The 26,264-nt window shown below is 48.3% G+C and overlaps 1 protein-coding gene across 1 annotated transcript; it reads left to right on the top strand.

The window, feature by feature from the left end:
* Positions 1–2,042: 2,042 nt before the first annotated feature.
* P2RX1 (purinergic receptor P2X 1) lies at positions 2,043–24,979 on the top strand. Its single transcript, XM_053275577.1, has 13 exons — positions 2,043–2,348; positions 8,998–9,145; positions 9,384–9,455; positions 10,866–10,935; positions 11,795–11,891; positions 13,378–13,458; positions 14,661–14,802; positions 15,212–15,342; positions 16,396–16,486; positions 19,907–19,972; positions 22,254–22,355; positions 22,779–22,836; positions 24,268–24,979. Coding segments are annotated over exons 1-13 (1,197 nt in total). The 5' UTR covers positions 2,043–2,211; the 3' UTR covers positions 24,270–24,979.
* Positions 24,980–26,264: the final 1,285 nt, after the last annotated feature.

Raw genomic sequence — 26,264 nt, 5'->3', positions numbered from 1 at the left:
AGAAATCCAATGCCTCCTGAGGGCTCCCTTGGGATGCTGAGTGAGGGGAAAAGACCTGGCTTCCCTCTGGAGAAGGAGAGGCTGGAGAAAGGCTCCGGCCTGTTCTGAACTCCACTTGCTTGCAGATGGGATGCTCCCATTTTGCACAAAGATCTCCAAACTGTCTGCTCAGCTTGCCTAGAAGGACCCTGGGGAATCAGATGACTGGGCTGGCCTTGTTTGCTGGCTATTGGTCGGAACAGATGCCTGTCAGCTATTCTGTCTTCTGATTGGTTGGGGGCAGGACTAGCCCCTGCCCACCCTTGGGTGCGGCGGGGGGGGGGAGGAAAGAAAGGCATAGCCACAGTCTGGGCCCGGGGCATTAAATATGCCATTTGGGTAGTGGCTAAGTATAGCAATGACTTCATTTGGGGCAACGGATCCCTCCTAAGAGGCAGGAAATGGCTTTACAAAGGAATTTATTAAAAAGACCCGCAGCCAGGGCCATCTGCTGGCAAGCAATGGAAATGCAAGAGCAACGTTCAAGTAAGAGAAAGACAGAGAGGAAGAGATGGTGAGGCTATTCTCACAATGGGAGAAAACCCAGTTTTCTCCCATTGTGAGAACCATCGGGCTCGTGGGCGAGCCCGGTGGTTCTCTGGTGGCTAACCCGCCAAAGAAGCCCTCCCCTTAAACGGGGTTAGCAGAGCAAGCACTCCGCTAACCCCATTTCCCCAATTGTGAGTCACCACGGGGCGGCTCCATGCCACAGCGACTCACAAAGAGGCCCCCCTCAGGGAGGCTAAAATGAGCCTCCTGGTGTTAAGACTTATGCAGGGCATCCTGGGACTTTCAAGGGCCAGGGGGGCCCTATCCCTGCAGCCCCTACCGGCTACAAGATGGAGCCGGTAGTCATGTTGGCGGCCAACCTGGCTGCCCAGCAACGAGCAGCTGCTCATCTGTAGGGTGGGTGAACTAAGCCTTCTCTCCCCACAGAACCCTCCCAGGGATTGTGTGTAGAGCCTCAGTATGTTTGGTGAGAGAAGTGGGCGGGTGTCAAGGAGGAGGTAAACACCCCCTCTGCCCCAAATGAGAAGCCTCTATTGTGTGGAAGGGTGTGTTTTCTCTTTAACTACAGTCTGCAGTCTTTTACTGTATTTACCTGAGTAAGGCTGGGTTTTCCCCAAGCTCTTTGGCATTAGAAATTGAGTGGCTGGCTTAAATTCAGAGTTCTCTCCCTTTTTGGTGAACACAGGTATAACCTTTATTTAACCTCTATTTTTAGAGGCATCATCTTAAATTCAGGGCTGTTTTCCATTCGGGTGAATATGGTATCTTGCTTTTTTCACTACAATCTCTTTATCATGCATTCAGGAAAGAACATTGGTTTAATGAAGCTTTTTTTAAAAAAAGAAATAGTAATTTAGATTAGTTAATTGCATGACTGTGAGCCCTTTGAGGACAGGGATCCATCTTATTTATTTGTTATTTCTTTGTGTAAACCTCCCTGAGCAATTTTTGGAGGGGTGGTATAGAAAGTGAATGAATAAAATAATAAACAAACAAACAAACAAATGTTCATCATTTTCTGCATTTTTCAACTTGTTGCTCCAGGACTGATTTCTCTACTGATATTGAGGCCCCCTCCCCTTTTAAAAAAAGCTCTTGGAAGGAACTTAGAGCCACAATTTTGTGTCTATGTTTTCCCTTTCACAACTAATAGCAGTTTGGAGTGGGTGGGATTTTAGATCAGGGCTGTGATATGGGGGGAAAGCGGTGGGAAATCCACCCACCCCTGCACGTTGGCCCCAACCCCAGGTGCCCCGTGACACATCTTTGTGGTTCTCCCATGAAATGTTGGACACCAACAATCCTCCTAACTAGCTCCTCATTCTTTTATCACGTTTTTCCAAAGCAGTGTCTGAGCACAAATTTCTGTCATTCGGCTTTCATGGGCAGTGGTTTGAGGCTGGTCTATTCATGCATTTCCCCACAGCCACTTCCCATCCCCACCCACCCGCCGCCTTCTAAGGAGACATCAGACAAACTGCTACACCCAAGATGAGAAGAGAAAACTCTCGAACCTCTCCTGGGGAAAGAGGCAGGCGCACAGCTCAGGAGGGAAAGGAAACATCAGCAAGTCTGTCCAACTTGCACAAACAAAGTCTGAAGCACCGGCCAGGAGATTTTTCTACCTGCAGTGCTCGGGAGAAACGGGGCCTGCATCACTCCATGGGGCATAAATGTGCTGAGCAGATCTCCTCCTTCCTCTTTGAGTATGACACGCCACGAATGGTTTTGGTGCGGAATAAGAAGGTAGGACTTACCTTCCGGCTGATCCAGCTAGTGGTCCTGGCTTACATCATCGGGTAAGTGTCATGACAATCCATGCTTCTTCTGCCTCCGTTTCCTGCTAATGACAAGAAACAATGCAAAGCATTGAAGCAATGCTCCTTGACTTCACTAGTCTAAATAGTCTAAATAGCAACATTAAAGAAATCAGGTTCATTACCAAAGAGAGAGAGAGAGAGAGAGTAATTAATCAAAAACCAGCAACCTTTCAATAATCAATTAGACCAGGGGTGCCAAACTCTAACCAGGTGGTGGGCCAGATTTGATTCCAATGCACCTCTGGGGGGACGCCAGCAGCTTTGCACCAGCTTCTTGCACCCGCTGCCTTCTGCCTCCCTCCTCGTGCACCCTCTTTCTCTCACTCTCTCCTTTTCTTCTTTCCTCTCCCTTCTTTCTCCTTCCCTTTTGCCACCATTTCAATTGGCAGAAGGCACTAGAATATGCTCAGGTGAAATTGTCTTTTTACACCAGAATATGCTCAGGTGAAATTTGATATTTTTTGTTTTTGAATTTTTAGAAGAAATTCTGAACACAAACATATTTTATTCTCAGCAGATTTTTAACACTCAATAATCAGATCAATAATTTCAAAGCAACCGCCAGAGACATAAGTTTTGGGCGGTATGAAAATATGCTAAATAAATAATCATGCCCCAAGGAAAGGAGAACCCCTCTTCCCCTCTCCCTTCCCTTCCATTCACCCTTCTTTCTTCCTCTTCCTTCTCTTCTCTCCCTTTCTTATTCCCTCTGCCCTCATCTGACATCTGGGCTGGCAGATAGGGAGACATGCAGAGCTTGGAATGGGGAGAGAGTGGGAGAAATATCACCACTGCTGGGGACAGGAAGGAGGAGGAAAGTAGTCTATGATGGGGAGAGAGAGAGAAATATTTGGCAGCAGTGGCAGGGAGAAGGAAAAAGGCTGCTGCTGGCCTAGCAGATAGGAAGACAATGACACCTCTCCGGCATGTGGCAGAGGGAGAAAACTGTGGTGATGGCAGAGAGGACTTGTTCAAGGGCCGTTCAACTCAGCTCAGTGGGCCTGACATCCCTGCATCATGCATTTACCCAACTTTTCCACCAAGGAGTTCAGTGCAGCGTTCAGAACTCTCTCCACTACCCACTTTTATCCTCCCAACAACTCTGCGAGCTAGGCCAGGCTGAGAGAAAGGGTCTGATTCAGTGAGCTTCAGAGCGGAGTGGTGGTTTTGTACCTAGAGCTCCCTGGTCATGGACTAACCACTGTGTAAACCACTTGAGAACTTGGGTTGCAAGAACTTGAGAACAAGAGTTTCTCCCAGCCCTACCTGGAGATGCTGCCAGGGATCGAACCTGGGACCTTCTGCATGCAAAGCAGATGTTCTTCCACTGAGCTACAGATCCATCTCCTGGGGGGGGGGGGATATCTTACAGCAGACGGTGCTCACACCTAGCCATGCAAGCCAAGGCAAACACTGCTTTGTAAAGGGAAGCCTCTGAGTACCAGTTGCAGGGGAGTCACAGCAGGAGAGAGGGCATGCCCCTTTCAACTCCTGCCTATGGGCTCCCCAGCAGCATCTGGTGGGCCACTGTGTGAAACAGGATGCTGGACTAGATGGGCTTCCTTGGGCCTGATCCAGCAGGGCTGTTCTTAAGTTCTGTTCTTATGCTTGCTACTGCAAGACTGACTCTTGTTTGGGGTCTGAGCGATGAGGAGGGAGGGAGATGGGCAGTGGCTCGCCCACCAACATAGGCATCAATCCGGTCTCTGGTCCAGCCCATTGTTGCTCTTGGATCCTATTTCTCCCCCTCTCCTCTTTTTTCACCCAGCTGGAAATGCCCTTAGCCCTCTTAAAATAAGATAGCCCTAGATGGCTCTTTTTCTGTGTATACTAAGTCCCATGCTGCTGAAACGGGGCGGTGGGGGGGGGGGAGCTAGCTTTTAAAGAGAGGCTATATATGTCTCCCCACGTCTCAACCCGTCTTTCCCGAAGGGAGCAAAGGCCAGACGCAGAGGGCAGAGACCTGGCAGCAAAGACGGCTTCCCGGGACGAGACGGCTTCCAGATGTCTCCTCCCGCTTGCCTTGTGCAGCCTCAGAAATGGCAGATTATATTTCAGCCGGTGACAAAACTAAAGGCAACAGTAGTAAAACTATGACAGCCAAAAATGCAAGCCGCACTCTGGGGTATTTACACATGGCCCACAGGATCAGAACGCTTCTAAAAGGCCCGCACACAGACCTTAATAAGCTCAGAATGGCCCCTGGATACATCTTTCAACTGCATAGGTCAGGAGTTCTCGAACTTGCGTCCCCAGATGTTGTCGAACTATAACTCACTTTTTTTGTATCCGCTGAAATCTTGCTGGAAGCAAACTTTGTGGCCTTCATGCCTTACTTGGGATTGTGAACTTCATTCCTTACTTGGGATCTTCCCCATTTTTTGGCTGTCCCCTATTGGAAACAGGATGCTAGGTGAGACAGACCTTTGGTTGGGCTCATCCAGTGTTCTTACAGCTTGATGGCAAACTGTGAACGGACATGAAAGTGGGGGGCCCATGGGCGGATGACACAGTGGGGTGGGCAAGGATCTTTCTGGTATCCATTGAAATCTTGATCATGATGCCTTCCCTGGCTTCAAAACAAAATGAGAAGTGGAAGCATAAGGAATGCAGCTCCATCGAGGGGACGGCTAACTTGACCCTTCGCCCCGATCTGGGGTCCTTTGCCTTTGGTTGAATAAACAACCTATAAGATGGGAACTTGCAGAAATGTTCCAGTCATTTCCTGCTTGTAGTCCAGCCAGACTAGGCCAACTACTCAGAGGCTGGGAATGAGAGCCTGGCAAGCTCAGAGAGCAAGAATATGAAGTTAACTGCCTCTCCCCACCCACCCCCAAACCCAACTAAATCAACACTGACGTTCCCAGGAGGACTTATTTCTGTTGGAGAGCATCTCCTGCAGAGGGCACCTTGCCAAGGCTGGATGACAAGGCCCCTTCCAGAGCCAAGGAATACAAGCTGACTGATGCCAGGGTCCCTGGCTGCTCACGGTCCTACCGCACTGGGGGTATGGTGGTTAGATAAGCAGTGCAGGACCTTCTAAGTGGTGGCCCCTAGGTGTGAAATTCTCTCCCCCTAAAAACTCGGGTGGCTTCCTCGTTGTCTGTTTCCAAGCAACAATTTTAAAACAAGGCAATTGGTGGAACCCTCGCGCCATAACCCAGAGGTGGCACAAAGGTTCATCATGAATAACCCTCATAAGCCAGCACATATAAGTAGTTAAGAGCGTTGGACTAGGACCATGGAGACCTAAGTTCAAATCCTTGTTCAGCCATAAAACTCAGTGGGTGACTCTGGGCCAGTCACTTCTCTCTCAGCCTCTCCTACCTTTCTGGATGGTTGTGAAGATAAATCAGCCGTGGAGCCAGCCGAACAACGGCCTGGGTCCGGCCACGCTCGATGGCCCCCTCCAGATACACCTGTGCATGTGACATCACATGCACAGGAGCATAGCTTGGGCGCCAGAGCCCAGAGCAAACTCCCCCCCGCCACCTGGGCTACTGAGAACCTGGACGAACTCTCCATTTGTTATTTCAGGCAGCACCACCTGCCTGATAGGACGTTTTTCCATTTCTCTCCCTCCAGAGAGGGAGAGAAAGAGGAAAATGTCCTATCAGGCAGCCGGTGAGGCCTGAAATAACCAACAGAGAGTTTGCCTGGGCTCTTGGCAGCCCAGGCGTGCGAGGGGGGAGTTCATTCTGGCCTCCTCTGGAACCCAAGCCACGTGGCTTTGGCAGCCCTTTTCATTGGCGGCCCAGCTTCTTTGAACCCGTTGGCACAATAGTGGCTACACCCCTGGGATAAATATAAGCCAAGAACATATAAATATAAGCCAAGAACTCTGGGCTCCTTAGAGGAAGTCTGTGCAAGAGAGAGAGAGAGAGAGAGAGAGAGAGAGAGAGAGAGATTAGGATCAGCTGTTGAACCTTTGCCCAGTCTTAAGTGCCCCAATTTAATTGCCCTCTGAAGCTGCTTATTCCGCTGCCAAAGTTTTCCCCTCAGCAACTGAGGTGGCAATTTATTTTATTTTATTTATTTATTCATTCGATTTCTATAGCACCCTTCCAAAAACCGCTCAGGGTGGTTTACACAGAGAAATAACAAATAAATAAGAGGGTTATCCCTGTCCCTGAAGGGCTCACAATCTAAAAAGAAACATAAGACAGACAGCAGCAATGCTACCCCTCTTTGTTTCCACCCCGGGGGGTAGCCATTGCCAAAAACCACTATGAGCATTCGTCCCCTGAGATGGTACCAATGGCCAAAATCTGTGGGCCTGGCTCATGGCTCATGGGTATGGAGTTGTGTCAAAGGCACAATAGTAAAGTGAGGGAATAGTGTATTCACCTGAATCCAAGATTAGGGTTTTTCCAACTTTTTTTGATAATAGAAACCAGGAGATCATCTTTACTTCAGAATCCTGTTCCTTTTGAGTAAATTCAGGTATAACCTGTATTTAATATCTACTTTCTAAGAGGATCTTGTCTTGAATTCCGAGTCATCTTCGATTCGATCCAGTGGCGTATCTGAGAATAGGAGTGTTACAACCATCTTCCTATCTGCAAAATGTTGGAGGGCATGAAAAGCCATATGTGGTCTGAAGTCTCTTTGGGTCAGATCAGCATTCCCGGGAGTGAGGTTTTGTTTTTGTTTTTAATCTGGTGAATCAAGTTTCCTTTTGGCTGTAATTACCTTGTGCTATCATAATCAAAATAGGCGCTTCAAGAATCCTGGTTCACGGAGAGGGGAGAGAAGGCCAGGAGCCATTGTTTTTCAGGTTGGCAACCAAGACTGGCTAGGATGATGGAGGCTAAAAAACTAGGCTAAAAAAGGAGAGAAATCTGGCGTTCCTCCCCACCGCAGAATGTGATCATTGATCCCGTGAACTCTGGCAAACTGAGGGAATGTTTGGCTCCAGAACTCATCTCAGTCCCATGCTAAGCCAATGTGGCCCGAGATTAACCCAGCCCTATAAAATGAGAATTGCATTAAATAAATGTATCAAAGTTGGTCATCACGTTAATAACATGGTTTGCAAAAGAAGCCTACAAAGTGATTTATGGTGTGCTCTGTCCTTATTTAGTAAGGAGCGGTCCCCCTTCTCCGGAAGCTTCCTCCTGCCTTGCCTCCAATTGATACTTTCATTTATTTTTGATGTAATTCTTCTCAGACGCTCTTCCAGCTTCTCTGGCTGAACTTGGTTGCAAAGAGGATAGCTCTCTTCCAAACTCCAATGCTGTCCTCCGTACACATGTTACACAGTGGGGAGCAGATGCCACCCTCTCCATAAACATTCAGACACATGTCTGCAGTGTGCCTACATGTGGAAAGCGTCTGCATGCAGGCCAGGTTCCATGCTATGGGGAGCCCTGCCTTTCACGGGTCACACTCTGGTGGGGTCCTGTGGATTGAAGATGCATGAACGGCAGAGGGCGAACCTCCCCCCATGTGCTGTGTGTGGGCATTAATTATTTATTATTATTTTTATTTTTATTTTACATTTTATATCCCACTGTTCCTCCAAGGAGCCCAGAGCGGGGTACTACATACTTAGGTTTCTCCTCACAACAACCCTGTGAAGAAGGTTAGGCTGAGAGAGAAGTGACTGGCCCAGAGTCACCCAGCTAGTATCATGGCTGAATGGGGATTTGAACTCGGGTCTCCCCATAAAATGGACACCGGCAACAGCCACTGGAGGGATCCTGTGCTAGGGATGGATATGGCCAGTTGCTCTCCCCCATTAAATAAAGAGAACCACCTTTGCTCAGTTAGCAGGGGACATAAATCAGGCTACATTCTAAAGTACAACTGAAAAACCCAAATTGTGTGTGAAGTGCTCCCTGATCGCTCACAGGGACACTGGGGTAAGTTTGGCCGCTATGTGAACACACACCTCCATTCCAGAGATATGCACACTAAAAGCCAGGTGTGAAAAACTTCCAGGGAGTTATTCGCACATGGCTTCAAGCAGCAGGGTAAATGTTGAGCGAAGCCACTTCGAATTATATTCACGGCATTGAGGGAAGCAGCCCCTCCCCTCTGCTCTTGGGTTTTGTTTTGGTGCACGTTCACATGGCATGCCTTTGTGTTTTGCTTCTAGCCAATGGTGGGGGTGGAGAGGAAGAGAGAGTACTAAAGAGCTACATCTGCAATTCTAAAGAGAGTATCCTACTTATCATGCTAATGATTCTACGTCAGTGCCTCTCCCTATTTGCTCCGGCGTTTTCAGAAAAAGTAGCTTAAAACCAGCATTTTTAAAACCCGGAAATAGATAAGCTAGAATTCACAAGACAAAGGCTGGCTTGTGTGTGGAGAGGGTCCAAGGATCTCGAAGGGACTTTGGGGTACGTTTGGCTGGTGTGTGAATGCACACACTCTCTCCCGAAGGAGATTCGGGGGGAAAGCCCTGTGTGTAAAGCCTTCAGGAGAGGCTATTATTTCACCAAGACTCACCACAGTAAACAGCAACGCCACCAAAGCCTAGATCTCCAGATGTTTTTCCTTGGAACGCTGGAATTCACACAGAATCTCACATTGTCTCATTGTTGGGACCCACCCTAGTCTCCGCACCAATTGTCATTATTCCTCGCCATTGTTAATGACCTGTTCTTTCTCGCTTCTTCTGTAGATGGGTTTTCCTCTACGAGAAAGGTTACCAGTCTAGGGATGGCACCATCAGCTCGGTCTCTGTGAAGCTCAAGGGGCTGACCCTTACAAATGTCAGCGAGATGGGCCCCTACATCTGGGATGTCGCCGATTATGTTTTCCCACCTCAGGTAAGGAACTGGAAGCAGCCAGTGAGGAAAGTTGGAAAAAAGATGATAGCTTCTCTCTGGCTTTCCCGTTTGTCTAGAGCAAATGCCCAGCCCGTCTTCTCCAGAAATTGTTGGACTACAATTCCATCAGGGGAGGGAATGTAGCATCCCTTTGTATTCTAAACATCTCAAATTAGTAAGTCAAGCTGATGCCACCCGATAGTTTCTGACACCAAGTTTGCTCTGTTCTGTTCCTCAGGGGGACAGTTCGTTTGTGGTAATGACCAACTTCATTATCACCCGTGGTCAGAAACAGGGAACGTGTCCCGAGGTAATATCTTATTTCTCATCTCCTTAACCATTTTTTAAAAAAACTTTAGCTTCCTTCTTTTTGCAGCAAACAGAAGTGATCTGTTTTGTCTTGCAGTAGAGAGCATGGATTGTAACCTTTGCTAAGCAGTTTGCCTTGGTTTCTATCTGGATGGGTGACTACATATGAGCACTGTCTGCTGTAAGATCTTCCGCTTAGGGGATGAGGCCACAGCTCGGTGGAAGAGCATCTGCTTTGCATGCAGAAGGTCCCAGATTCAATCCCTGGCAGCATCTCCAGGTAGGGCTGGGAAAGACTCCTGCCTGGAACCTTGAAGAGCTGCTGCCAGTCAGTGCAGACAATGCTGAGCTAGATGTACCAAGGTCTGACTCAGTAAAAGGCAGCTTCCTATGTAGCCTATGTTCCTAAACAACTAAAGCTATCTTGTGATACAGTTTCAGACTGCAGTCCTCTCTCTGCAGAGCCAGAGGGGTACATCCTGGTTGGTATATCCTGGTTGTGACTACAGGCTCTGCCCTGACTGGTAGAGTTTGTGGCTGATGAAAGGACTTTTATTTATTTACACTATTATATTTCAATCCCGCTCTTCCTCCAAGGAGCCCAGAGCAGTGTACATAGTCATGTTTAACCTCACAACAACCCTGTGAGGTAGGTCAGGCTGAGAGGTGTGTGACTGGCCCAGAGTTGCCCAGTGAGTTTCATGGCTGAATGGGGATTTGAACTCGGGTCTCCTCGGTCCTAGTCCAACACTCTAACCACTATACCAGACTGGCTTTAGTACATTAATGATCTGCATTTTAACAAGCTCATTGATTGGTAAAGAAATCTGCATATTACTAAACTTTCAATTGCAAAGTTTATTATAATGTGCAGCTGGACAAGTTTTATGCAATGCCAAAAAAATAAATAAAAGTGCAACGGAAACTGTTCTTGTGCAGTTGGTTCTATGGCACTGAAAAAGGAAGTTGGTCTTTTAAAAAAGAGAGAAGAAAAAGAACACAAAAGTATAACATAAAAATGAATACTGTATTTTCTTTCTTTCTTCATAACCATATGAAAGGTCTACAAGAGCCTTCATTTAAACTTTCCCTTATTTTCAAGGCACCTTCATGTTTCTTCCTTCCTCTCCGTCTGTCTTATCCCCTTCGTGTGTGGGCTCTCTCTCTCTCTCTCTTTCTCTCTTCATTCTCATTTCCCCTCCATTTTCCTTCCTTCCTTTCTGTTAGAAAATTCTGGAGAAAGGGCGTTGGTGAATCACCACCATATGCAGGAGGAAACAAAACTTGAGATCCTAGATAGAAGGTTTTGATGCTAAAGGAAAATCCACCTCCACGCTTTGCTCTCTTTTCCTCTGTGACAAGTAACATACCAGAAACAAGCTTGGACTTTCTCTCCTTTCTCTCTCCTCAGCATCCTGAAACAGGAGTGTGTGATAATGACAGTCAATGTACTGGAGGCACTTACCACCGTCAGGGCCAAGGTGGGCAAGAAATAATGAAAACAGAGGGCCCTTGTTGCAAATACTTTAGAAGCTGCCCTTACGGATCAGGCCCAAGCCCATCCAGTCCAGCATCCTGTCTCCCACGGTGGCCCACCAGATGCCTCTGGGAAGCCCACAGGCAAGAGATGAGGGCCTGCCCTCTCTCCTGCTGCTGTGGCTCCCCTGCAACTGGGATTCAGAGCCATCCTGCCTCTGAGCCCGGAGGTGGCCTATAGCCATCCAGACTGGTAGCCATTGATAGACCTCTCCTCCATGAATTTGTCTACGTTCTGTTTGAAGCAATCCAAGCTGGTGGCCTGCTTGGCCTCTGCTGCATCCTGCGGCAGAGAATTCCACAGATTTATTACGTGCTGTGTGAAAAAGCACTTCCTTCTGGCCATCCTAAATTTCCTGGCAAACCGTTTCATGGGGCGACCCTTGGTTCTAGTGTTGTGCAAGAGGGAGATGAGCTTCTGCCAGTCCACTCTCTTTACACCGTGCATGATTTTATAAACCTCTGTCATATCTTCCCTCTGTCACCTTTTTTCCAAACTAAAAAGCTTCAGGTGTTGTAGCCTTGCCTCATAAGGAAGGCACTCTAGGGCCCTGATCATCTTGGTTGCCCTCTTCTGCTCCTTTTCCAGTTCCATAGTATCCTGCAGATCCCAGATGTGGCACAGCAATGCGTGTAGTTTTTGGGTCTCTCGGGGGTGGTCCCTGATCCCAGTTTTCCCCATCCTCTGTGTCATTGGGCTCCTCCTCCTGGTAGCAAGAAAGGTCTGCGTCCTGGACCATGTCAGCTGGTCCTTTGCACGGTCGTCTTCTCTGAAATGGACTCTGTGCTGCATGTTTTCTCCAGGGATCATGACTGGGAAGTGCGTGAATTTTAGCAGTATGCAGAAGACCTGTGAGATGTTTGGTTGGTGTCCAGTGGAGATCGATGACGAGGTTCCAGAGTAAGAAGAGGGCTTCTCATATCCTAACCGCAGCAATTTCCCATCTCGTAGCTTTGTCTAAGGAGGGAGAAAGGGGGCATCTTTGCAGAACAGGGATACAGGAGTAGCTGGCAACAGTCCGAAGGCATCCACCTTCTGAGGAATGGTGTAAGGCAGGGATTCTCAACCTTGGGCCCCCATATGTTGTTGGACTTCAACTCCCATAATCCCCAGCCCCAGTGGCCTTGGATTGGGGATTATGGGAGCTGGAAGTCCAACAACATCTGGGGGCCCAAGATTGAGAATCCCTAGTGTAAGGGGTCCGGAACCAAGGACTCGCTCAGCGAGGTGCAGTCACTTGACTCTCTAAACTAGGGATGCACAACTTTGGAACTACAACTCCCATCTTCCCTGACTATTGGCCCCTGTGGCTGGGGGTGATGGGATGGGGAGTTACAGTCCAACAAGCAGAGGAAAGCTAGTCTGGTTGAAGCAAGCATGAATTGCCCTCTTTGCTAAGCAGGGCCCACCCATGCTAACTGAGCAAAGAGGTACCTTTTAAAAGTGGTGATTGTCTGATATTTAGCAGAGGGGGAGCAACTGTCCCTGTCCAACACCAGCAAAGCATCCCTCCAGTGGCTGTTGCTGATGTCTTCGTTGTATTTCATTTTAGATTATGGGAGTTCCCTTTTGAGGCAGGGAACCATCTTATTATTTATTTTGCTATGTAGGACGTTTGGTGAAAAGCAGTATATAAGTATTCATAGTACTGGTAGGCTACCACGGCAGCTAGCAGACGGAGGTAATTGCTGTCTCAACTGAGGTTGGCCAGGGGGTCCCAGCTGGGCCCAATCAGGTTCAGGTGACAAGAGGAGCCTGTAAGGTCCTGTCTGGTCTGGCTCCTTAGCAGGAGAAATGCATTTGTTGGAACAAGCTGCTCATAGATTGCCTTACCTTTTTGAACTGCCTTCCTGCAGACTGCCAGCCTAGCCAAAAAGTTGGAGTTGCTTAGTATATATCCCTTTATTCTCTGGCACCAGCAGCATTGTTATGTAGTGCACTGGCCATAAGTAGTCCTGGGAAATGTAGTCTTCTCAAGGGTTCGTGTGGATGTCAGCAGCCCTTGAGAAAACTATGTTTCCCAGGTCCAACTGTACCGGGCATCAGAGAGAAGGGGACAGGCCTTTCTCCTACTTGCCTCCATTGCAAGCACATGAGTGAAGAGGGCAAAGGGTGCTGGAAACTTGTGGTAGAGGTGTGAGCAATTGCTCCTACATTCTGTGTTTTCTTTGACTTCTTGAAGGAAATACTGAGTTCTTTCTGAAGGTTCTCCAAAAATGCTTGGAAAAACCAAATTATTTCCGAGGCAAGCTGAGGGGAGCTCACCCATAACAAGTAACACCACTGAATTCCTGAATTTGGCAGATGGGGAGAGATGGAGGGTCCTCCCCTTGGCCTGTGAACATCAGTGTCTTTACACGTAAGCACAATTGCTTCTGTCTTACAGGCCACCTCTGCTCCTAGCTGCCGAAAACTTCACTGTCTTGATTAAGAACAGCATCACTTTCCCCAGATTTAAGGTCTCCAGGTAAGCAAAAGGTCGTTGTGACAATGAAAGACAGAGGTTCTGACCATTTTTTTTAAAGTGTGCATTTCATTGCCACTATTCTGCTTGTTTACTCTCCTCAATCCCACACTGGTGGGAAAGCACAAGCTAAACCTTTAGAGGGTCCTTTCCAGTTATTTGTCTTTACAATCACCTGACTATAAATGGCACAAGATAAAGGCACAGAAGCAAGTGCACAGGCCGTTCCTCCTTGCCCCAAAGGAACCGCTATCTTCCTGCCCAAAAGCCAAACTAATTCAATTGCAATTTAACAATAAATGGCAATGCAATACAGTCATCCCTTGCCAACCACAGGTTTCCCAATTGCAGTTTTAAGTATGCATGACTGGGAAACTGTGGCAGTTCTCGCCAACCATGACCCAAATATCCATAATTTGGTGGGAATTTTTGGCAATTTGGGGGTTCTTTTCACAATTGGGGGGCTCAGGGGTGATTTTCGGGGTTCCCCTTCACTCTAACTGTATCATGGCGATTTGGAGGGATTTTTCCCCCTATTTTTAACTTTACTTCGCGGTCTTTTCATAACCGCAGTCCCCCCCAACCCCGTTTGCCATTGATTTCATGGCTTGTCAACCACAGATTTGCCAACTGCGAGGTTTTCCTGGAACGGAAGCCTCGCAGTTAGTGAGGAATGACTGTATCACAATTCAACTCCCAGAGAAGCAGCAGCAGCAATAAATAACAGCTGAATGAGGTTAACAATTCAATATTTTCAACAACATTATCATAACATTAAACTATAGAACTTATTCCTAACTCATCAGCATGGACATTTCAGACCTAGAAATGACAACTCTGTATGAAGGTCCTTATCCTAGACCCCCAAAACCTTTTATTGGGACACCAACTGGAAATTGTGTTGTATTGGATACTGGGATTTCCTATTTGCTTGCATAGCATTCACATTCACAGCATAGTGGTAGTGTTGGACTAAGACCAGAAAGATCCGAGTTCAAATCCCCATTCAACCATTAAACTCACTGGGTGACTGGGCCAGTCATATATCTCTCAGCCTAACCTACCTCACAGAGTTGTTGTGATGACAAAAAATAGCCATGTGCACCACTCTGAGCTCCTCGGAGGAAGAGCAGGATAGAAATGTAAATAATAAAATAAATAAATAATTGGGTCTGGACTTTTTAAAAACGTAATTTTTTTGACAGGCGTAATCTCATTGAGAACATCACCAAGACCTCTCTGAAAAAATGCACCTATCACCGTGTCAAAGATCCACTGTGTCCCGTGTTTAAACTGGGAAACATAGTGAAGGATTCTGGACAGAACTTTTCCAAGTTGGCCTATCAGGTACCTACCTAATCTATTATTATTGTGTATACTTAAGAACTTAAGAACAGCCCTGCTGGATCAGGCTAAGACCCACCTAGTCTGGGCTAGCAGTCCCGTCCCCCCAGCGATTCCCTGCCCCCTGTGCGCCTTTCTTTACAGACTTCTATGGAGATGTTTGCCAGTTTAAAAGATCGGTGGTTTTCCCGATTCAGGACTGAAGGGTTCCTGATTTGAAGGGTTCAAAAAGGCCCAAACCGACATCTGTGGTTCTGGGTCTGACCTGATCTGTCCGGATTCAATATTTTCAATTGTGCACAGCCCCAGTACATATGCCTAATGGGCAGGCCAGCCTTGTCTACAGGATAACCAAGCCGCCACCCTACAAATCTCCTGAGTGCAACTCACTGAAAGGGTTTTTCTTGGGCAGGGTGGCATCGTTGGTATCACCATCAGCTGGGACTGTGACCTCGACTGGCCTGTGAGGTACTGTGTGCCGGTGTACGAGTTTCATGGGCTGTATGATGAGTCCAACAACATCTCTACAGGCTTCAACTTCAGGTATGGTGACCCTTATGCCTAGAGATGTACAGATCAGGTGGTATAAAAATATGATAAATAAATACTGCCGTTTGACCCCTTCTAGCCTTCCAGTAGTACCAAGTTTGGGTGTCAACACTGTGGACAGCTGCCTAGGGAGAGGCAGGAGTCAAAGGAACATAGGAAGCTGCCATATACTGAGTCAGACCCTTGGTCCATCTAGCTCAGCATTGTCTACCCAGGCTGGCAGTGGCTTCTCCAAGGTTGCGTCAGGCGTCTCTCTCAGCCCTATCTTGGAGATGCTGCCAGGGAGGGAACTTGGAACCTAGATGCTCTTCCCAGAGCGGCTCTATTCCCTGAGGGGAATTTCTGGCAGTCCTCACACATCAAGTCTCCCATTCAAATGTAAGCCAGGGTGGACCCTGCTTAGCTAAGGGAACAAGTCATGCTTGCTACCACAAGACCAGCTCTCCTCTCCTGGAGAGCTTCTGGGTCAAGCTGGGGGTGCTTCTGAAATTCTCCTCCAAACTTCTTCCAGGATTTAGGATTCTGGATGAGTCAGTCTTCTTTCCGATGTGGCACCTGCAAATCTTCTGTTGCTCTGCTTCTTATTTCCAGTTTCTGTACAGAGTGCTGTGCATGTCCAGAGGCACTCTTACGCCTGGATTTTGGGGCTGAAGTCCAGGGCCTCCACAGCCTCTTTAGTCCGTCCCGGGTGGTGTGGTCGCCCGGCTGAGCATGCTGATGCTTAAATTTGCAGGAGGGGGGGGGCCCCTCCAAAGGGCTTTAGGTCCAGGCTCCAAAATTTCCTAGGTGCAATTCTGTGCATGTCCATCTGAGACCATGAGCCAGACTCACAAGTTCTGGCCTTCGGTACCATCTCAGGGGACAAATGCAGTGGCTTCTCCGCACCCCCCCCCGCCCCGAGAGATGGAAAAGAAGTGATAGAGTGTGCACAACATTGGGGGGGGGGAAAGGAATTTGGATTCAGAAATGGGGGAGAGGATTTGGCCATTCGATGTGTGTGTTCTGATGCATCTCTCTCTCTCTCTCTCTCTCTTTCTGCTTTAAAAGGTATGCCAAATATTACAGAGAAAACGGGACAGATTTCAGGACTCTCTACAAGGTGTTCGGAATCCGCTTTGACGTTCTGGTGAATGGAAAGGTAAAGCTTACCTGATGAAATGATTGTGTCCCTTGCTGTTTGTCTGTGTTGGCTGGATTCTCTTACCCAAAATGTTCCTTGTGACAGGTTTGAGCAATAATTGACCCTCTAGGCCCCATCAAGTCCAGCCCTATTACACGGTTGCCAATCTGGCAAACGCACCAGCCCCCATCGAGAAGTACGGAGTCCCATCTTTAACTTGAGCCCCAAAGACTGCTCATTCGTGAGGTCGAATGAACAGCCTGCACAGGGCGCTTTCTAGATTAGACCCTGCAACGGGGTCACAACGTATCTCTGAAGTGTGCTTCCGCATGTCTTGTGTTGTGACACCACAGTCCCTACTCAGACATCAGGGTGCTGTTCATATTCCCAGTGCCTTGTTTTGAATTTAATCGCTGCAATATTGTGCTATAAAGTCATATATCCAGCGTAAAAAAGTTGCTTTTTTCGGGTTGTTAGTTTTCATGAGACTGCTCCCCCTGCTGGGCACTTTGCTATTTATATTTTGAATGTGATTTACCTGAACAGAAGCATTTTACCGCTGTTAAGAAGCTAATCTGGAAAGTGCCCTGATGACCAGGGAACGACTAGCATGCACTGGTTTGAGGATCCAGTGGGAGAGAGTTCCGTGTCTGTTAGGGAAGCAGCACTCTAACACTTCAGAGATGAAGAGGCTGCTGTTAATTGGGAAATCCAGCCTGAGACCATTTCTTCTTGGAAATGAATGTTGAGGCAGGCAATTTGTCTCCAAGAGAGAGAGAGAAAGCAGTTTCTGAGACTAGCTGTTTCTTGGGCTCTGCGACGCAAGGGGCAAAGAAGGCTGTGTCTTTGGGGAGCAGGGAGCAGGATTATATCTTCCATTCTTCCACCACTGTGCAGTACTTCAGGGGTGCAATACAAGAGGGAGGGAGAGAATAAGTGGCAGTGCTATATTTTGGCACTCTGTATGCATCCCTCAAGAACTCCGTATGCCTCCCTCAAGAAGGCGATGGTAAAACCATTATTTAAAAAGCCCTCCCTTGATCCCTCCAACCTGGCCAACTATAGACTGGTCTCTAACCTTCCCTTTTGGGGCAAGGTGATAGAGCATGTGGTGGCGTCCCAGCTGCAGAGGGTCTTGCATGATACGGATTATCTGGACCCTTTTCAATCTGGCTTCCGCCCCGGGTATGGGACTGAGACTGCCTTGGTCGCTCTAGTGGATGACCTACGCCGGGAACTAGACAGGGGAGTGCGTCCCTGTTGGTTCTGCTGGACCTCTCAGCGGCGTTCGATACCATCGACCATGGTATCCTTCTGGGCCACCTCTCGAGTATGGGAGTCGGAGGCACTGCTTTGGAGTGGCTCCGATCTTTTCTTGGGGGGAGGATCCAGAAGGTGGTGTTGGGGGACTACTGCTCGGCTCCATGGCCATTGGCCTGTGGGGGTCCTGCAGGGTTCGGTCTTGTCCCCCATGCTGTTCGACATCTACATGAAACTGCTGGGAGAGGTCATCCGGGGACTTGGACTGAGTTGTCAGCAATATGCGGATGACACTCAGCTCTATCTCTCCTTGTCACCTGATCCTAGGGAGGCAGTAGATGTCCTGAATCGGGGGCTGGAGGCCGTGATGGGTTGGATGTGGGCTAATAAACGGAGACTGAATCCGGACAAGATGGAGGTAGTGTTGGTCAGCAGGAGAGCCAATTGGGATGAGAAGATTCTACCGGATCTGGATGGGGTTGCACTCCCCTTGAAGGAGCAAGTACGCAGCTTGGGGGTATTGCTGGACCCAGCTCCGCTTTTGGAAGCTCAGGTGGAGGCGGTGGCTAATTTCATAACCTATGCACGGCTTCGCCTAGTGTGCCAGCTGCGTCCCTTTCTCGAAAAGGCAGATCTGGCCACAGTTACAATGTCACGCCACAGCTGGATTACTGTAATGCGCTCTCCGTGAGGTTGCCCTTGAAGAATATTCAGAAACTGCAGCTAGGGCAAAATGCAGCAGCTAGGATTTTCTCTGGAGCTGCCCGCTGGGATCACATCACACCCATTTTGAAAGAGCTGCACTGGCTGCCAGTTTGTTTCTGGGTCCAATTCAAGGTGCTGGTTTTGACTGTTAAAGCCCTTAACAGTATGGGCCCAGGATACCTGTGGGGCCGCCTGTTTCCGAGGGTTGCTGGCCGCTTGACAAGGTCATCTGAGGGGACTCTGCTCCGGGTGCTGACAATGAGGGAGGTTCGGCTGTCGTGCGCTCGGGACAGGGCCTTCTCTGTTGCTGCCCCCAGACTCTGGAATGCTCTCCCAGTGGCTATTCATCCCATCACAGTTTTTAGAAGCGTGTTATATCTTGGCTTTTTATCCAGGCTGTAATATGATCTTCTCTACTGCTGATTCTTTGTATATTGTATTTTGTATGGTTATTTTAAGCTTGTATTTTAAATCTTTAGTCAGATTCCTGTTTTTATATTTTAGATTAATATTTTTTAATTGTGTATTTTTATAGTCTTATGTTAATTTTTCTGTGATCCGCCTTGGGATTGTTTTAATGATAGGCGGTATATAACAATAAATATATACACTTGGGCCCTAGGTAACTGCCTAGGGCTGTCTAGCAGACAGCCCAGGGACTAAAGCAGCCTCTTAGGTGCTCAACCAACATCCTATCTTTGCTGTCCCAGGCAGGCAGCTAAAACCAGGCATTTGATCAAGCTCTGATATGTGGCCACTCATGGCTAGTGGGCCGTGCTTAGCTTGGTGGGTCACAAGCTGGACAGGCCAGATCTTAGCAAAGCAATACCTTCCACCCCTCACAGATAAATAAGCACGCAATACTGTTTGGTGCACTTCAATATTGTCCATTTAACTCTGCTAGACTTTGGATAGCCTGATATGGAAATCCAGAATTTGCCGAGTGGCCAGTTGGGAAGGGATGAGGTCAGTTATGGATGGAAGGTTTTCCTGAATGGGCCGAAGGATGTACTGGTTTGGGATCGTGGGAGTAGAGCTGCCACATGACAAAGAGGACAGACCTCCTGTCCCTTTAAGAGAGGCACAGAAGAGGGAATTTCAGCAGATGCAGCTTTCCTCTCCCTTGCATGACAAGCCACCTCGAATGCAATCCCCTCTTCTGTGCCTCTCTTAAAGGGACAGGAAGCTTGTCCTCTTTTCCATTTGCAAGCCCTACACGGGGAACAATTTTATTCAGAGTTTTGAATATTACTGTGTTTGGTACCTGAAAGTGTGTATATATTAAATGGTCAGGTTTGGGAAGAAAGAAAGGGGGCGCTGTTGTATCAATAAAGTTAGAATGGCTAAACATGAATGGCCCACCCTCTGGTGACTCTACCCTGTATGTGTCAGCCTCCACTCCATGTTGGAGCACTCCCCGCCGGCTTTTCAGTATCAGTCAATCACTTTCTTGTGTCCTCTGATTATCTCCAGGCTGGAAAATTTGACATTATCCCAACGATGACCACCATAGGCTCGGGCATTGGCATTTTTGGAGTGGTAAGGACCCATTTGGATATTCTCAAAGCTGATCTTCAATGTTCTGAAAGGGGAGGTGGTACAGTCCTCACAGGACTTTACAATTCAGGTTGTAAGTGTGAACATAAGAAGAGCCTTGCCAGATCAGACCAAGGGGACATCTTGCCCGGCATCCGGTTTCCTGCAGGGACCACCCAGAGGCCTCCAAGAAACCTACAACCATGTCATGAAGGCAATAGCCTTCACTGTCAGTACCTGGCACAAGGAGGTAGACTGTCTTTGTACATGGAAGTTCTATCGTGGCTAATTGCTTAATAGCATTATCTCTGCTCCCAAGGTCCCAGGGGTGATGGCAAAAGTTCTAGGGGCTTTCATCAGGGGTCTCAGAAGGGCCAGAGTTCGACTGGGTACTCACAGCTGCTCTGTGTGAAAGTGGGGTTGCCATATTCAAGCTTCCTAAATCTGGATGGCCTGATTTGCATACTATGCAAATCATCTGCATATTGTGCACATTATGCAAATTAAACGACGCACTGTCCAGCTGCCTTGTGTCTGCTCTGGACATCTGTCACAGGAACACAGGAAGCTGCCTTATACAGAGTGAGACCCTTGGTCCATCTAGCTCAGAACTTTCTACTCTGACTGGCAGCAGCTCTCCAAGATTTCAGGCAGGAGTCTCTCCCAGCCCTACCTGGAGATGCTGCCAGCCAGGGATTGCGCCTGGGACCTTCTGAATGCAAAGCAGCTGCTCTTCTGCTGAGCTACAGCCCCATCTGCTTAAGGGAATCCCTTACAGCGCTCACATGTAGCCTCCCATCCAAAAGCAAACCAAGGTGGACCCTGTTTGGCAAAGGGGACAATTCATGCTTGTTAAGAACATAAGAACAGACCTGCTGGATCAGGCCCAAGGAGGCCCATCTAGTCCAGCATCCTGTTTCGCACAGTGGCCCACCAGATGCCCCTGAGAAGTCCGCAGGAAAGAGGTGAAGGCAGGCCCTCTCTCCTGCTGTTACTCCCCTGCAACTGGGACTCAGAGGCATCCTGCCTCTGAGGCTGGAGGTGGCCCACAGCCCTCCGACTAGTAGCCATTGATAGACCTCTTCTCCACGAAGTTATCAAATCCCTTCTTAAAGCCATCCAGGTTGTTGGCTGTCACCACATCTTGTGGCAGAGAATTCCACAAGTGGATTTATGTGTTGTGTGAAAAAGTACTTCTGTTTGTTGGTCCTAGGTTTCCCAGCAATCAATTTCATGGGATGACCCCTGGTTCTAGTGTTATGTGAGAGGGAGAAGAATCTCTCTCTCTCCACTTTCTCTACGCCATGCATGATTTTATAGACCTCTATCCTGTCTCCCCGCAGTCGCCTTTTTTCTAAACTAGGAAGCCCCAGGTGTTGTAGCCTTGCCTCCTAAGGAAGGTGCTCTAGGCCCCTGACCATCTTGGTTGCCCTCTTCTGCACCTTCTCCAGTTCTACAATGTCCTTTTTAAGATGTGGTGCAGCCCACCTCTCCAGCAGCCACCGTTGGGATCTTTTTATAGGGCTTTTTTTAGCTGGGCATTTCATGCCACACTCAACCCCCTTGGGTCTTTCTCCCAACCCTTTCTAATACATCAGTTCAGTTTTTAACCTTGCCTAGTTAGTGATGTGTACCACTTCCCTCCCCAAGACTTTCCCTCCCCGGGAAATTTAGGACCGACAAGAGGAAGGACTTTTTCACACAACACATTATTAATCTATGGAATTCCTTGCCACGGGATCACCACTAGCTTGGATGGCTTTAAAAGTGGCTTGGAGAAATTAATGGAGGAGAGGTCTATCAGTAGCTACTAGTCCAGTGGCTGTGGGCCACCTCCAGCCTCAGAGGCAAGCTGCCTCTCAATACCAGTTGCAGGGGAGCAACAGCAGGAGAGAGGGCATGCACTCATCACCTCTTGCCTGTGGGCTCCTCAGGGGCATCTGGTGGGCCACTGTGTGGAACAGGATGCTGGCCTAGATGGGCCTCCTTGGGCCTGATCCAGCAGGGCCGTTCTGATGTTCACCCCTCCCTCTTTTCTTCATTATCTCCCTCGCTCCGAGGGGCCACCATGGAGAGGGACAAACACGGGCCCCCTCTTCCCTAGCTATGCCCCTGCCGTATGGATCCAACACTGTGTCTTGGAGCATGGGTTGGATATTGCTCTGTGTCCTGGAGCACGGCTCCAGCACTAGCCTTCGAAGCGGAGATCGGAGTCTCCCCTCCTTCCTAAAACCAGCCTGTGTGCTCTCTCCCTCTCTCCCCGCCGCCTTCTTTGGGACTACAGGCCTCGGTCCTCTGCGACTTGCTTCTGCTGCATTTCCTGCCCAGGCGCAACTACTACAAGCAGAAGAAGTTCAAGTACGCAGAGCAGGACTCTTTCAAAGCGGTGAGTAGGCGTCACCCCCAGGCCCTCCAAGGTTTCAGCCGTGGGAAACGGAAACAGACCAGGGAGGGACCCTCTGGTCTCATGCCCAGGATCACTCTGCAGGCCTCTGCAGTTTGAGCCATGACTTGGTGGCCCGTGCCCAAAAAGTGGGATTTGGATATACAGTCTCCTTGTTTGTCCTCACAACAACCCTAGGAAGTAGGCTAGGCCGAGGCAGTGAGTGGCCCTGTGTCACCCCCGTACGTTCTGGCGTGGCTGAGTGGGGACTTGGATCTTGTTGCTCATGCTAGATATGTAAAATGTAGCACCTGTGGTTGATCATTATAGTAAAGTAAACCAAATCTCCCAACAACCACAACCCCCTTCTCTCTCTCTCTCTCTCTCTCTCTCTCTCTCTCTCTCTCTCTCTCAAAACTTTCTCAGGAAAAAAGTTCCAACAGCAGCAACTTGCCAGAGAAGGAGAAGGATTTACAGTTAAACTGTAAGTGATGATTTAAAATGAAATAAAATAAAATAAAATAAAATAAAATAAAAACGTTCATGGAAGGGAACTTAGAGGTCATCTAGTCAAACCCCAGCCAGTACAGGAAACTGCCGAGGTGTCCCTGACCGATCACTGTCCGGCCTCTCTTTGAAAACTTCTCGAGAGGGACTGCCCACCAGGGCATCAGGCAGGCTGCTCCACCATCATACAGTCAGGAAATTCCTCCTGGTGTCTGGATTCTGAATATAGCCTTGTCATTTCAAGCCCTGGGTTCTAGTCCTGCCCTCAGGACCAACAGAGAATAGGTCCACTTCTTTTTCTAGGTGACAGCCCTTCAGATATTTGAAGACTGCTTGTACATCACCCCTTGGAGGTAACCCACTTTGGCCCATTGTGGGGGTGGGGGGGAAGAGAAATCAAGAAGCCAAAGTAGGGAAATATCTACATTAGGAGAAGGTTGCCAACTCTCTCCATGATCAGCCTGCAGTTTCCAGGAATTGGTATTGGTCTCGAGGTGACTCTTGAAAGCAAGCCTGGGGGTCTTAATGGCATGATCTTGAGCAAAATATTGGGGTTGTTGCAGAGGATTCTCCAGGAATATCTCCTGTGAGAGCTGACATTCCAACCTGACCTGGTCACAGAAACCCAGGAAACTGCCACATACTGAGTCAGACCCTTGGTCCATCTGGCTCAGTATTGTCTGCACAGACTGGCAGCAGCTTCTCCCAGGATGCAGGCAGGAATCTCTCTCAGCCCTACTTTGGAGTTGTTTGGAAGGGACTTGGAACCTTCTTCATGCAAGCAGGCAGCTGCTCTTCCCTGAGCTGCCCCATCCCCTGAGGGGAATATCTTACAGAGCGCGTGCATGCGCACACACACACGCGCGCGCGCGCACACACACACACACACACACACACACACACACACACACACTCTCCTATTCAAATGCAAACCACAGTAGACCCTGCTTAACAAAGGAGGCAATTCATGCTGGCTACCTCAAGGCCAGCTCTCCTCCCTAATTGCAGAGTGCAAGTTATTTTAAAAAGAGAGAGAGAGGCAAGAGTAGAGATGTGAACGCCTGGGGGGAAGCCATTTGGGGGATGGACGGAAAAAACCTGGATTATCTTTTTCCAGCCCCGCCAACCAACTTTTCTCCCCAGGCCTTCACATCTCTAGGCAAGATATATTCAATCATATTTGGCTTGACCTTTAGTCTTGTGCAGTGGTTCCCAACCTGAGGGCCTCCAGTTGTTGCTGAACTACCATCACCCCCAGCTAAAATTTAACATCTGGAGACCCCCAGCTGGCAACTACTGGTCTAGTGTTTTCTCACATGCGCTGTTTGGCATGAAAATGGAGATGGGTGGATCGAAATGACAGGAGCATTTGCTTTAGTAAAAAACCCCTCTTGGGTATTTATTGCAGGATTTGCAGCCCCAACACGGACCGTTCTTCTCTTCCTTCTTCTTTAAGACGCTGCCGATGATCTTGTCTTGCTTTGGGTGTGTGTGTGTGTTTTTTTTTCTTTTTTAAATCATTCTGGCCCTGAGTAAACACCTGCTGAACTCGCTTTTCTATGCACTGGATTTTGTTTCATCCCTTCGAGGGATTTACTGGGCTCCTTCAAGGTTTTTGGTCAAGAGCTTTTGAGGGACACAGAGAAACCTTCTTAGAAGCTGCGCAAAGAGAAATCTGGAATGGCCGTGGCCAAAGCAGCAGTTAGGAACTCCGGAAGCGGCCTTATATCGAGTCTGACCATAGGTCCGTCTAGCTCAGTATTGTCTACACTGACTGGCTGTGGCTTCTCCAAGGCTGCAGGCAGGGGTTTCTCCCAAGTCTACCTGGAGATGCTGCCTGAGAGTGAACTGAGGACCTCTTGCACACAAAGCAGATGCTCTTCCACTGAGCTATGGCTTAATCCCCTAAGAAGCTGCTACCTACCTACTGAGTCAGGCCATTGGTCCACCCAGCTCAGTACTGTCTGCTCTGACTGGCAGCAGACTGGTTTCAGGCAGGAGTCTCTCCCAGCCCTTCCTAGAGATGCTACCAAGGGATTCAACTTGGGACCTTCGGCATCCCAAGCAGATGCTTTGTCACTGAGCTATTGTCCAACCTCCACCCCCACGGAACATTCTATATCCTTAAATATCTTGAGACCTAGGAAGCTGCCTTAGATCAAGTCAGACCATTGATCCATCCAGCTTAGTATTGCCAGCACTGACTGGCAGTGGCTTTCCAAGGTTTCAGGTAGGAGTCTCTCTCCCAACCCTACAGAAGACTTCCATTGGGGTGCAAAGGAGTGACTGGAAGATGCACCCTGGTGAAATGCAAACAGGTGGGGGCAACTCTTCTTAGAATGTTTTAGATCCACCCACAGCTCGCCAGGGGCCTCGAGTGTTTCCGGGGTACTCGAGCTGCGGCTGCCGACGAGTGCAAAACCATCCTTTGCTCAGCAGGGCAATTGGAAGGCTGGGGAATAGCATGGACACACCCTTCCTTTCAGTTGCAACTGCTGTTCCTGTTGCCTATATCTGGGGGGAAGGAGGGCTGCAGAGGGCTATTTTGTAATAATTTTTTTTTTTTAAGAGCAGGGAAACAATGAAACGTCTAAGTTTGCTACTACCTCATCTTGTGTTGTGGAGTAATTTCTCCTTGGTGTGGATGTTGCAGCACAGTTTGTTTATTACTAGTTGGTGAGGCCTGTTGTTGATCTGAAAGCCTGGGGTGGGGGGGGGAAGACATTTTCCCGGGGTGCCCCCCCCTTGGGTTTTTCTCAGGCTTTCACATCTCTAGGTCACCAGGCAAAGCCATTTTGCGTAGATTACATGTATAGAAAAATTAAAGGAATGTATGTCCTAGTATCTTTTATTAATGTGTTTGCAAAAGGGCAGTAAAAAACATTTTGAAATCTATAGGATTTCAACTTCATTCAGGATTTCAGTTATTCCCTTTAGTGAAATAATTACCAGACATGGTGAACTTGAATCATAGAAAATCTGAATCTGAGAAAGAGCTTCTGCTTCTCTTGGGCATGATGTGGTTTTTGCATTATTGACAACGATCGATTGTTAAAAATCTGTTGGGAACTATAGCAGCTAAAATATGATCACTATATTCAGCATTTCTGCTAAAAAGTTGTTTTTTTAAACAAACCATTTAAACCTTTCCCCATAACATGTTCTGGTGTAAAAAGTAGTGCATCCAGCAAATTTAAGTGGCTATATAGAAAGGACAGTCTTTCCTCCGAAAGGCTGGAAGAGAGGAAACCACACAGATCTCGACAGCGAGTGAGTTCCACAGGCTGGGGGCAACCACCATGAAGGCCCTTTCTCCTGTACTTGCCGAACAGGTGCCGAACAGCAGGTGTCAGCACACACAGCAGAGCCCTCCCAGCCGATCTGCTCAGGTGGGTCGATTCTGCT

The sequence above is a fragment of the Hemicordylus capensis genome, chromosome 12, assembly GCF_027244095.1.
Source record: "Hemicordylus capensis ecotype Gifberg chromosome 12, rHemCap1.1.pri, whole genome shotgun sequence".
Taxonomy (NCBI): domain Eukaryota; kingdom Metazoa; phylum Chordata; class Lepidosauria; order Squamata; family Cordylidae; genus Hemicordylus; species Hemicordylus capensis.
The sequence above is the reverse complement of the archived record's forward strand: the minus strand, read 5'-3'. Positions and strand labels throughout refer to the sequence as shown.

Coding starts and splice junctions, on each gene's coding strand:
- P2RX1 (XM_053275577.1), top strand. CDS start 2,212: ATGGGGCATAAATGTGCTGAGCAGATCTCCTCCTTCCTCTTTGAGTAT. Junction 14,803..15,211: donor TTTCCAAGTTGGCCTATCAG/GTACCTACCTAA, acceptor TTTCTTGGGCAG/GGTGGCATCGTTGGTATCAC. Junction 22,356..22,778: donor AGCAGGACTCTTTCAAAGCG/GTGAGTAGGCGT, acceptor AAACTTTCTCAG/GAAAAAAGTTCCAACAGCAG.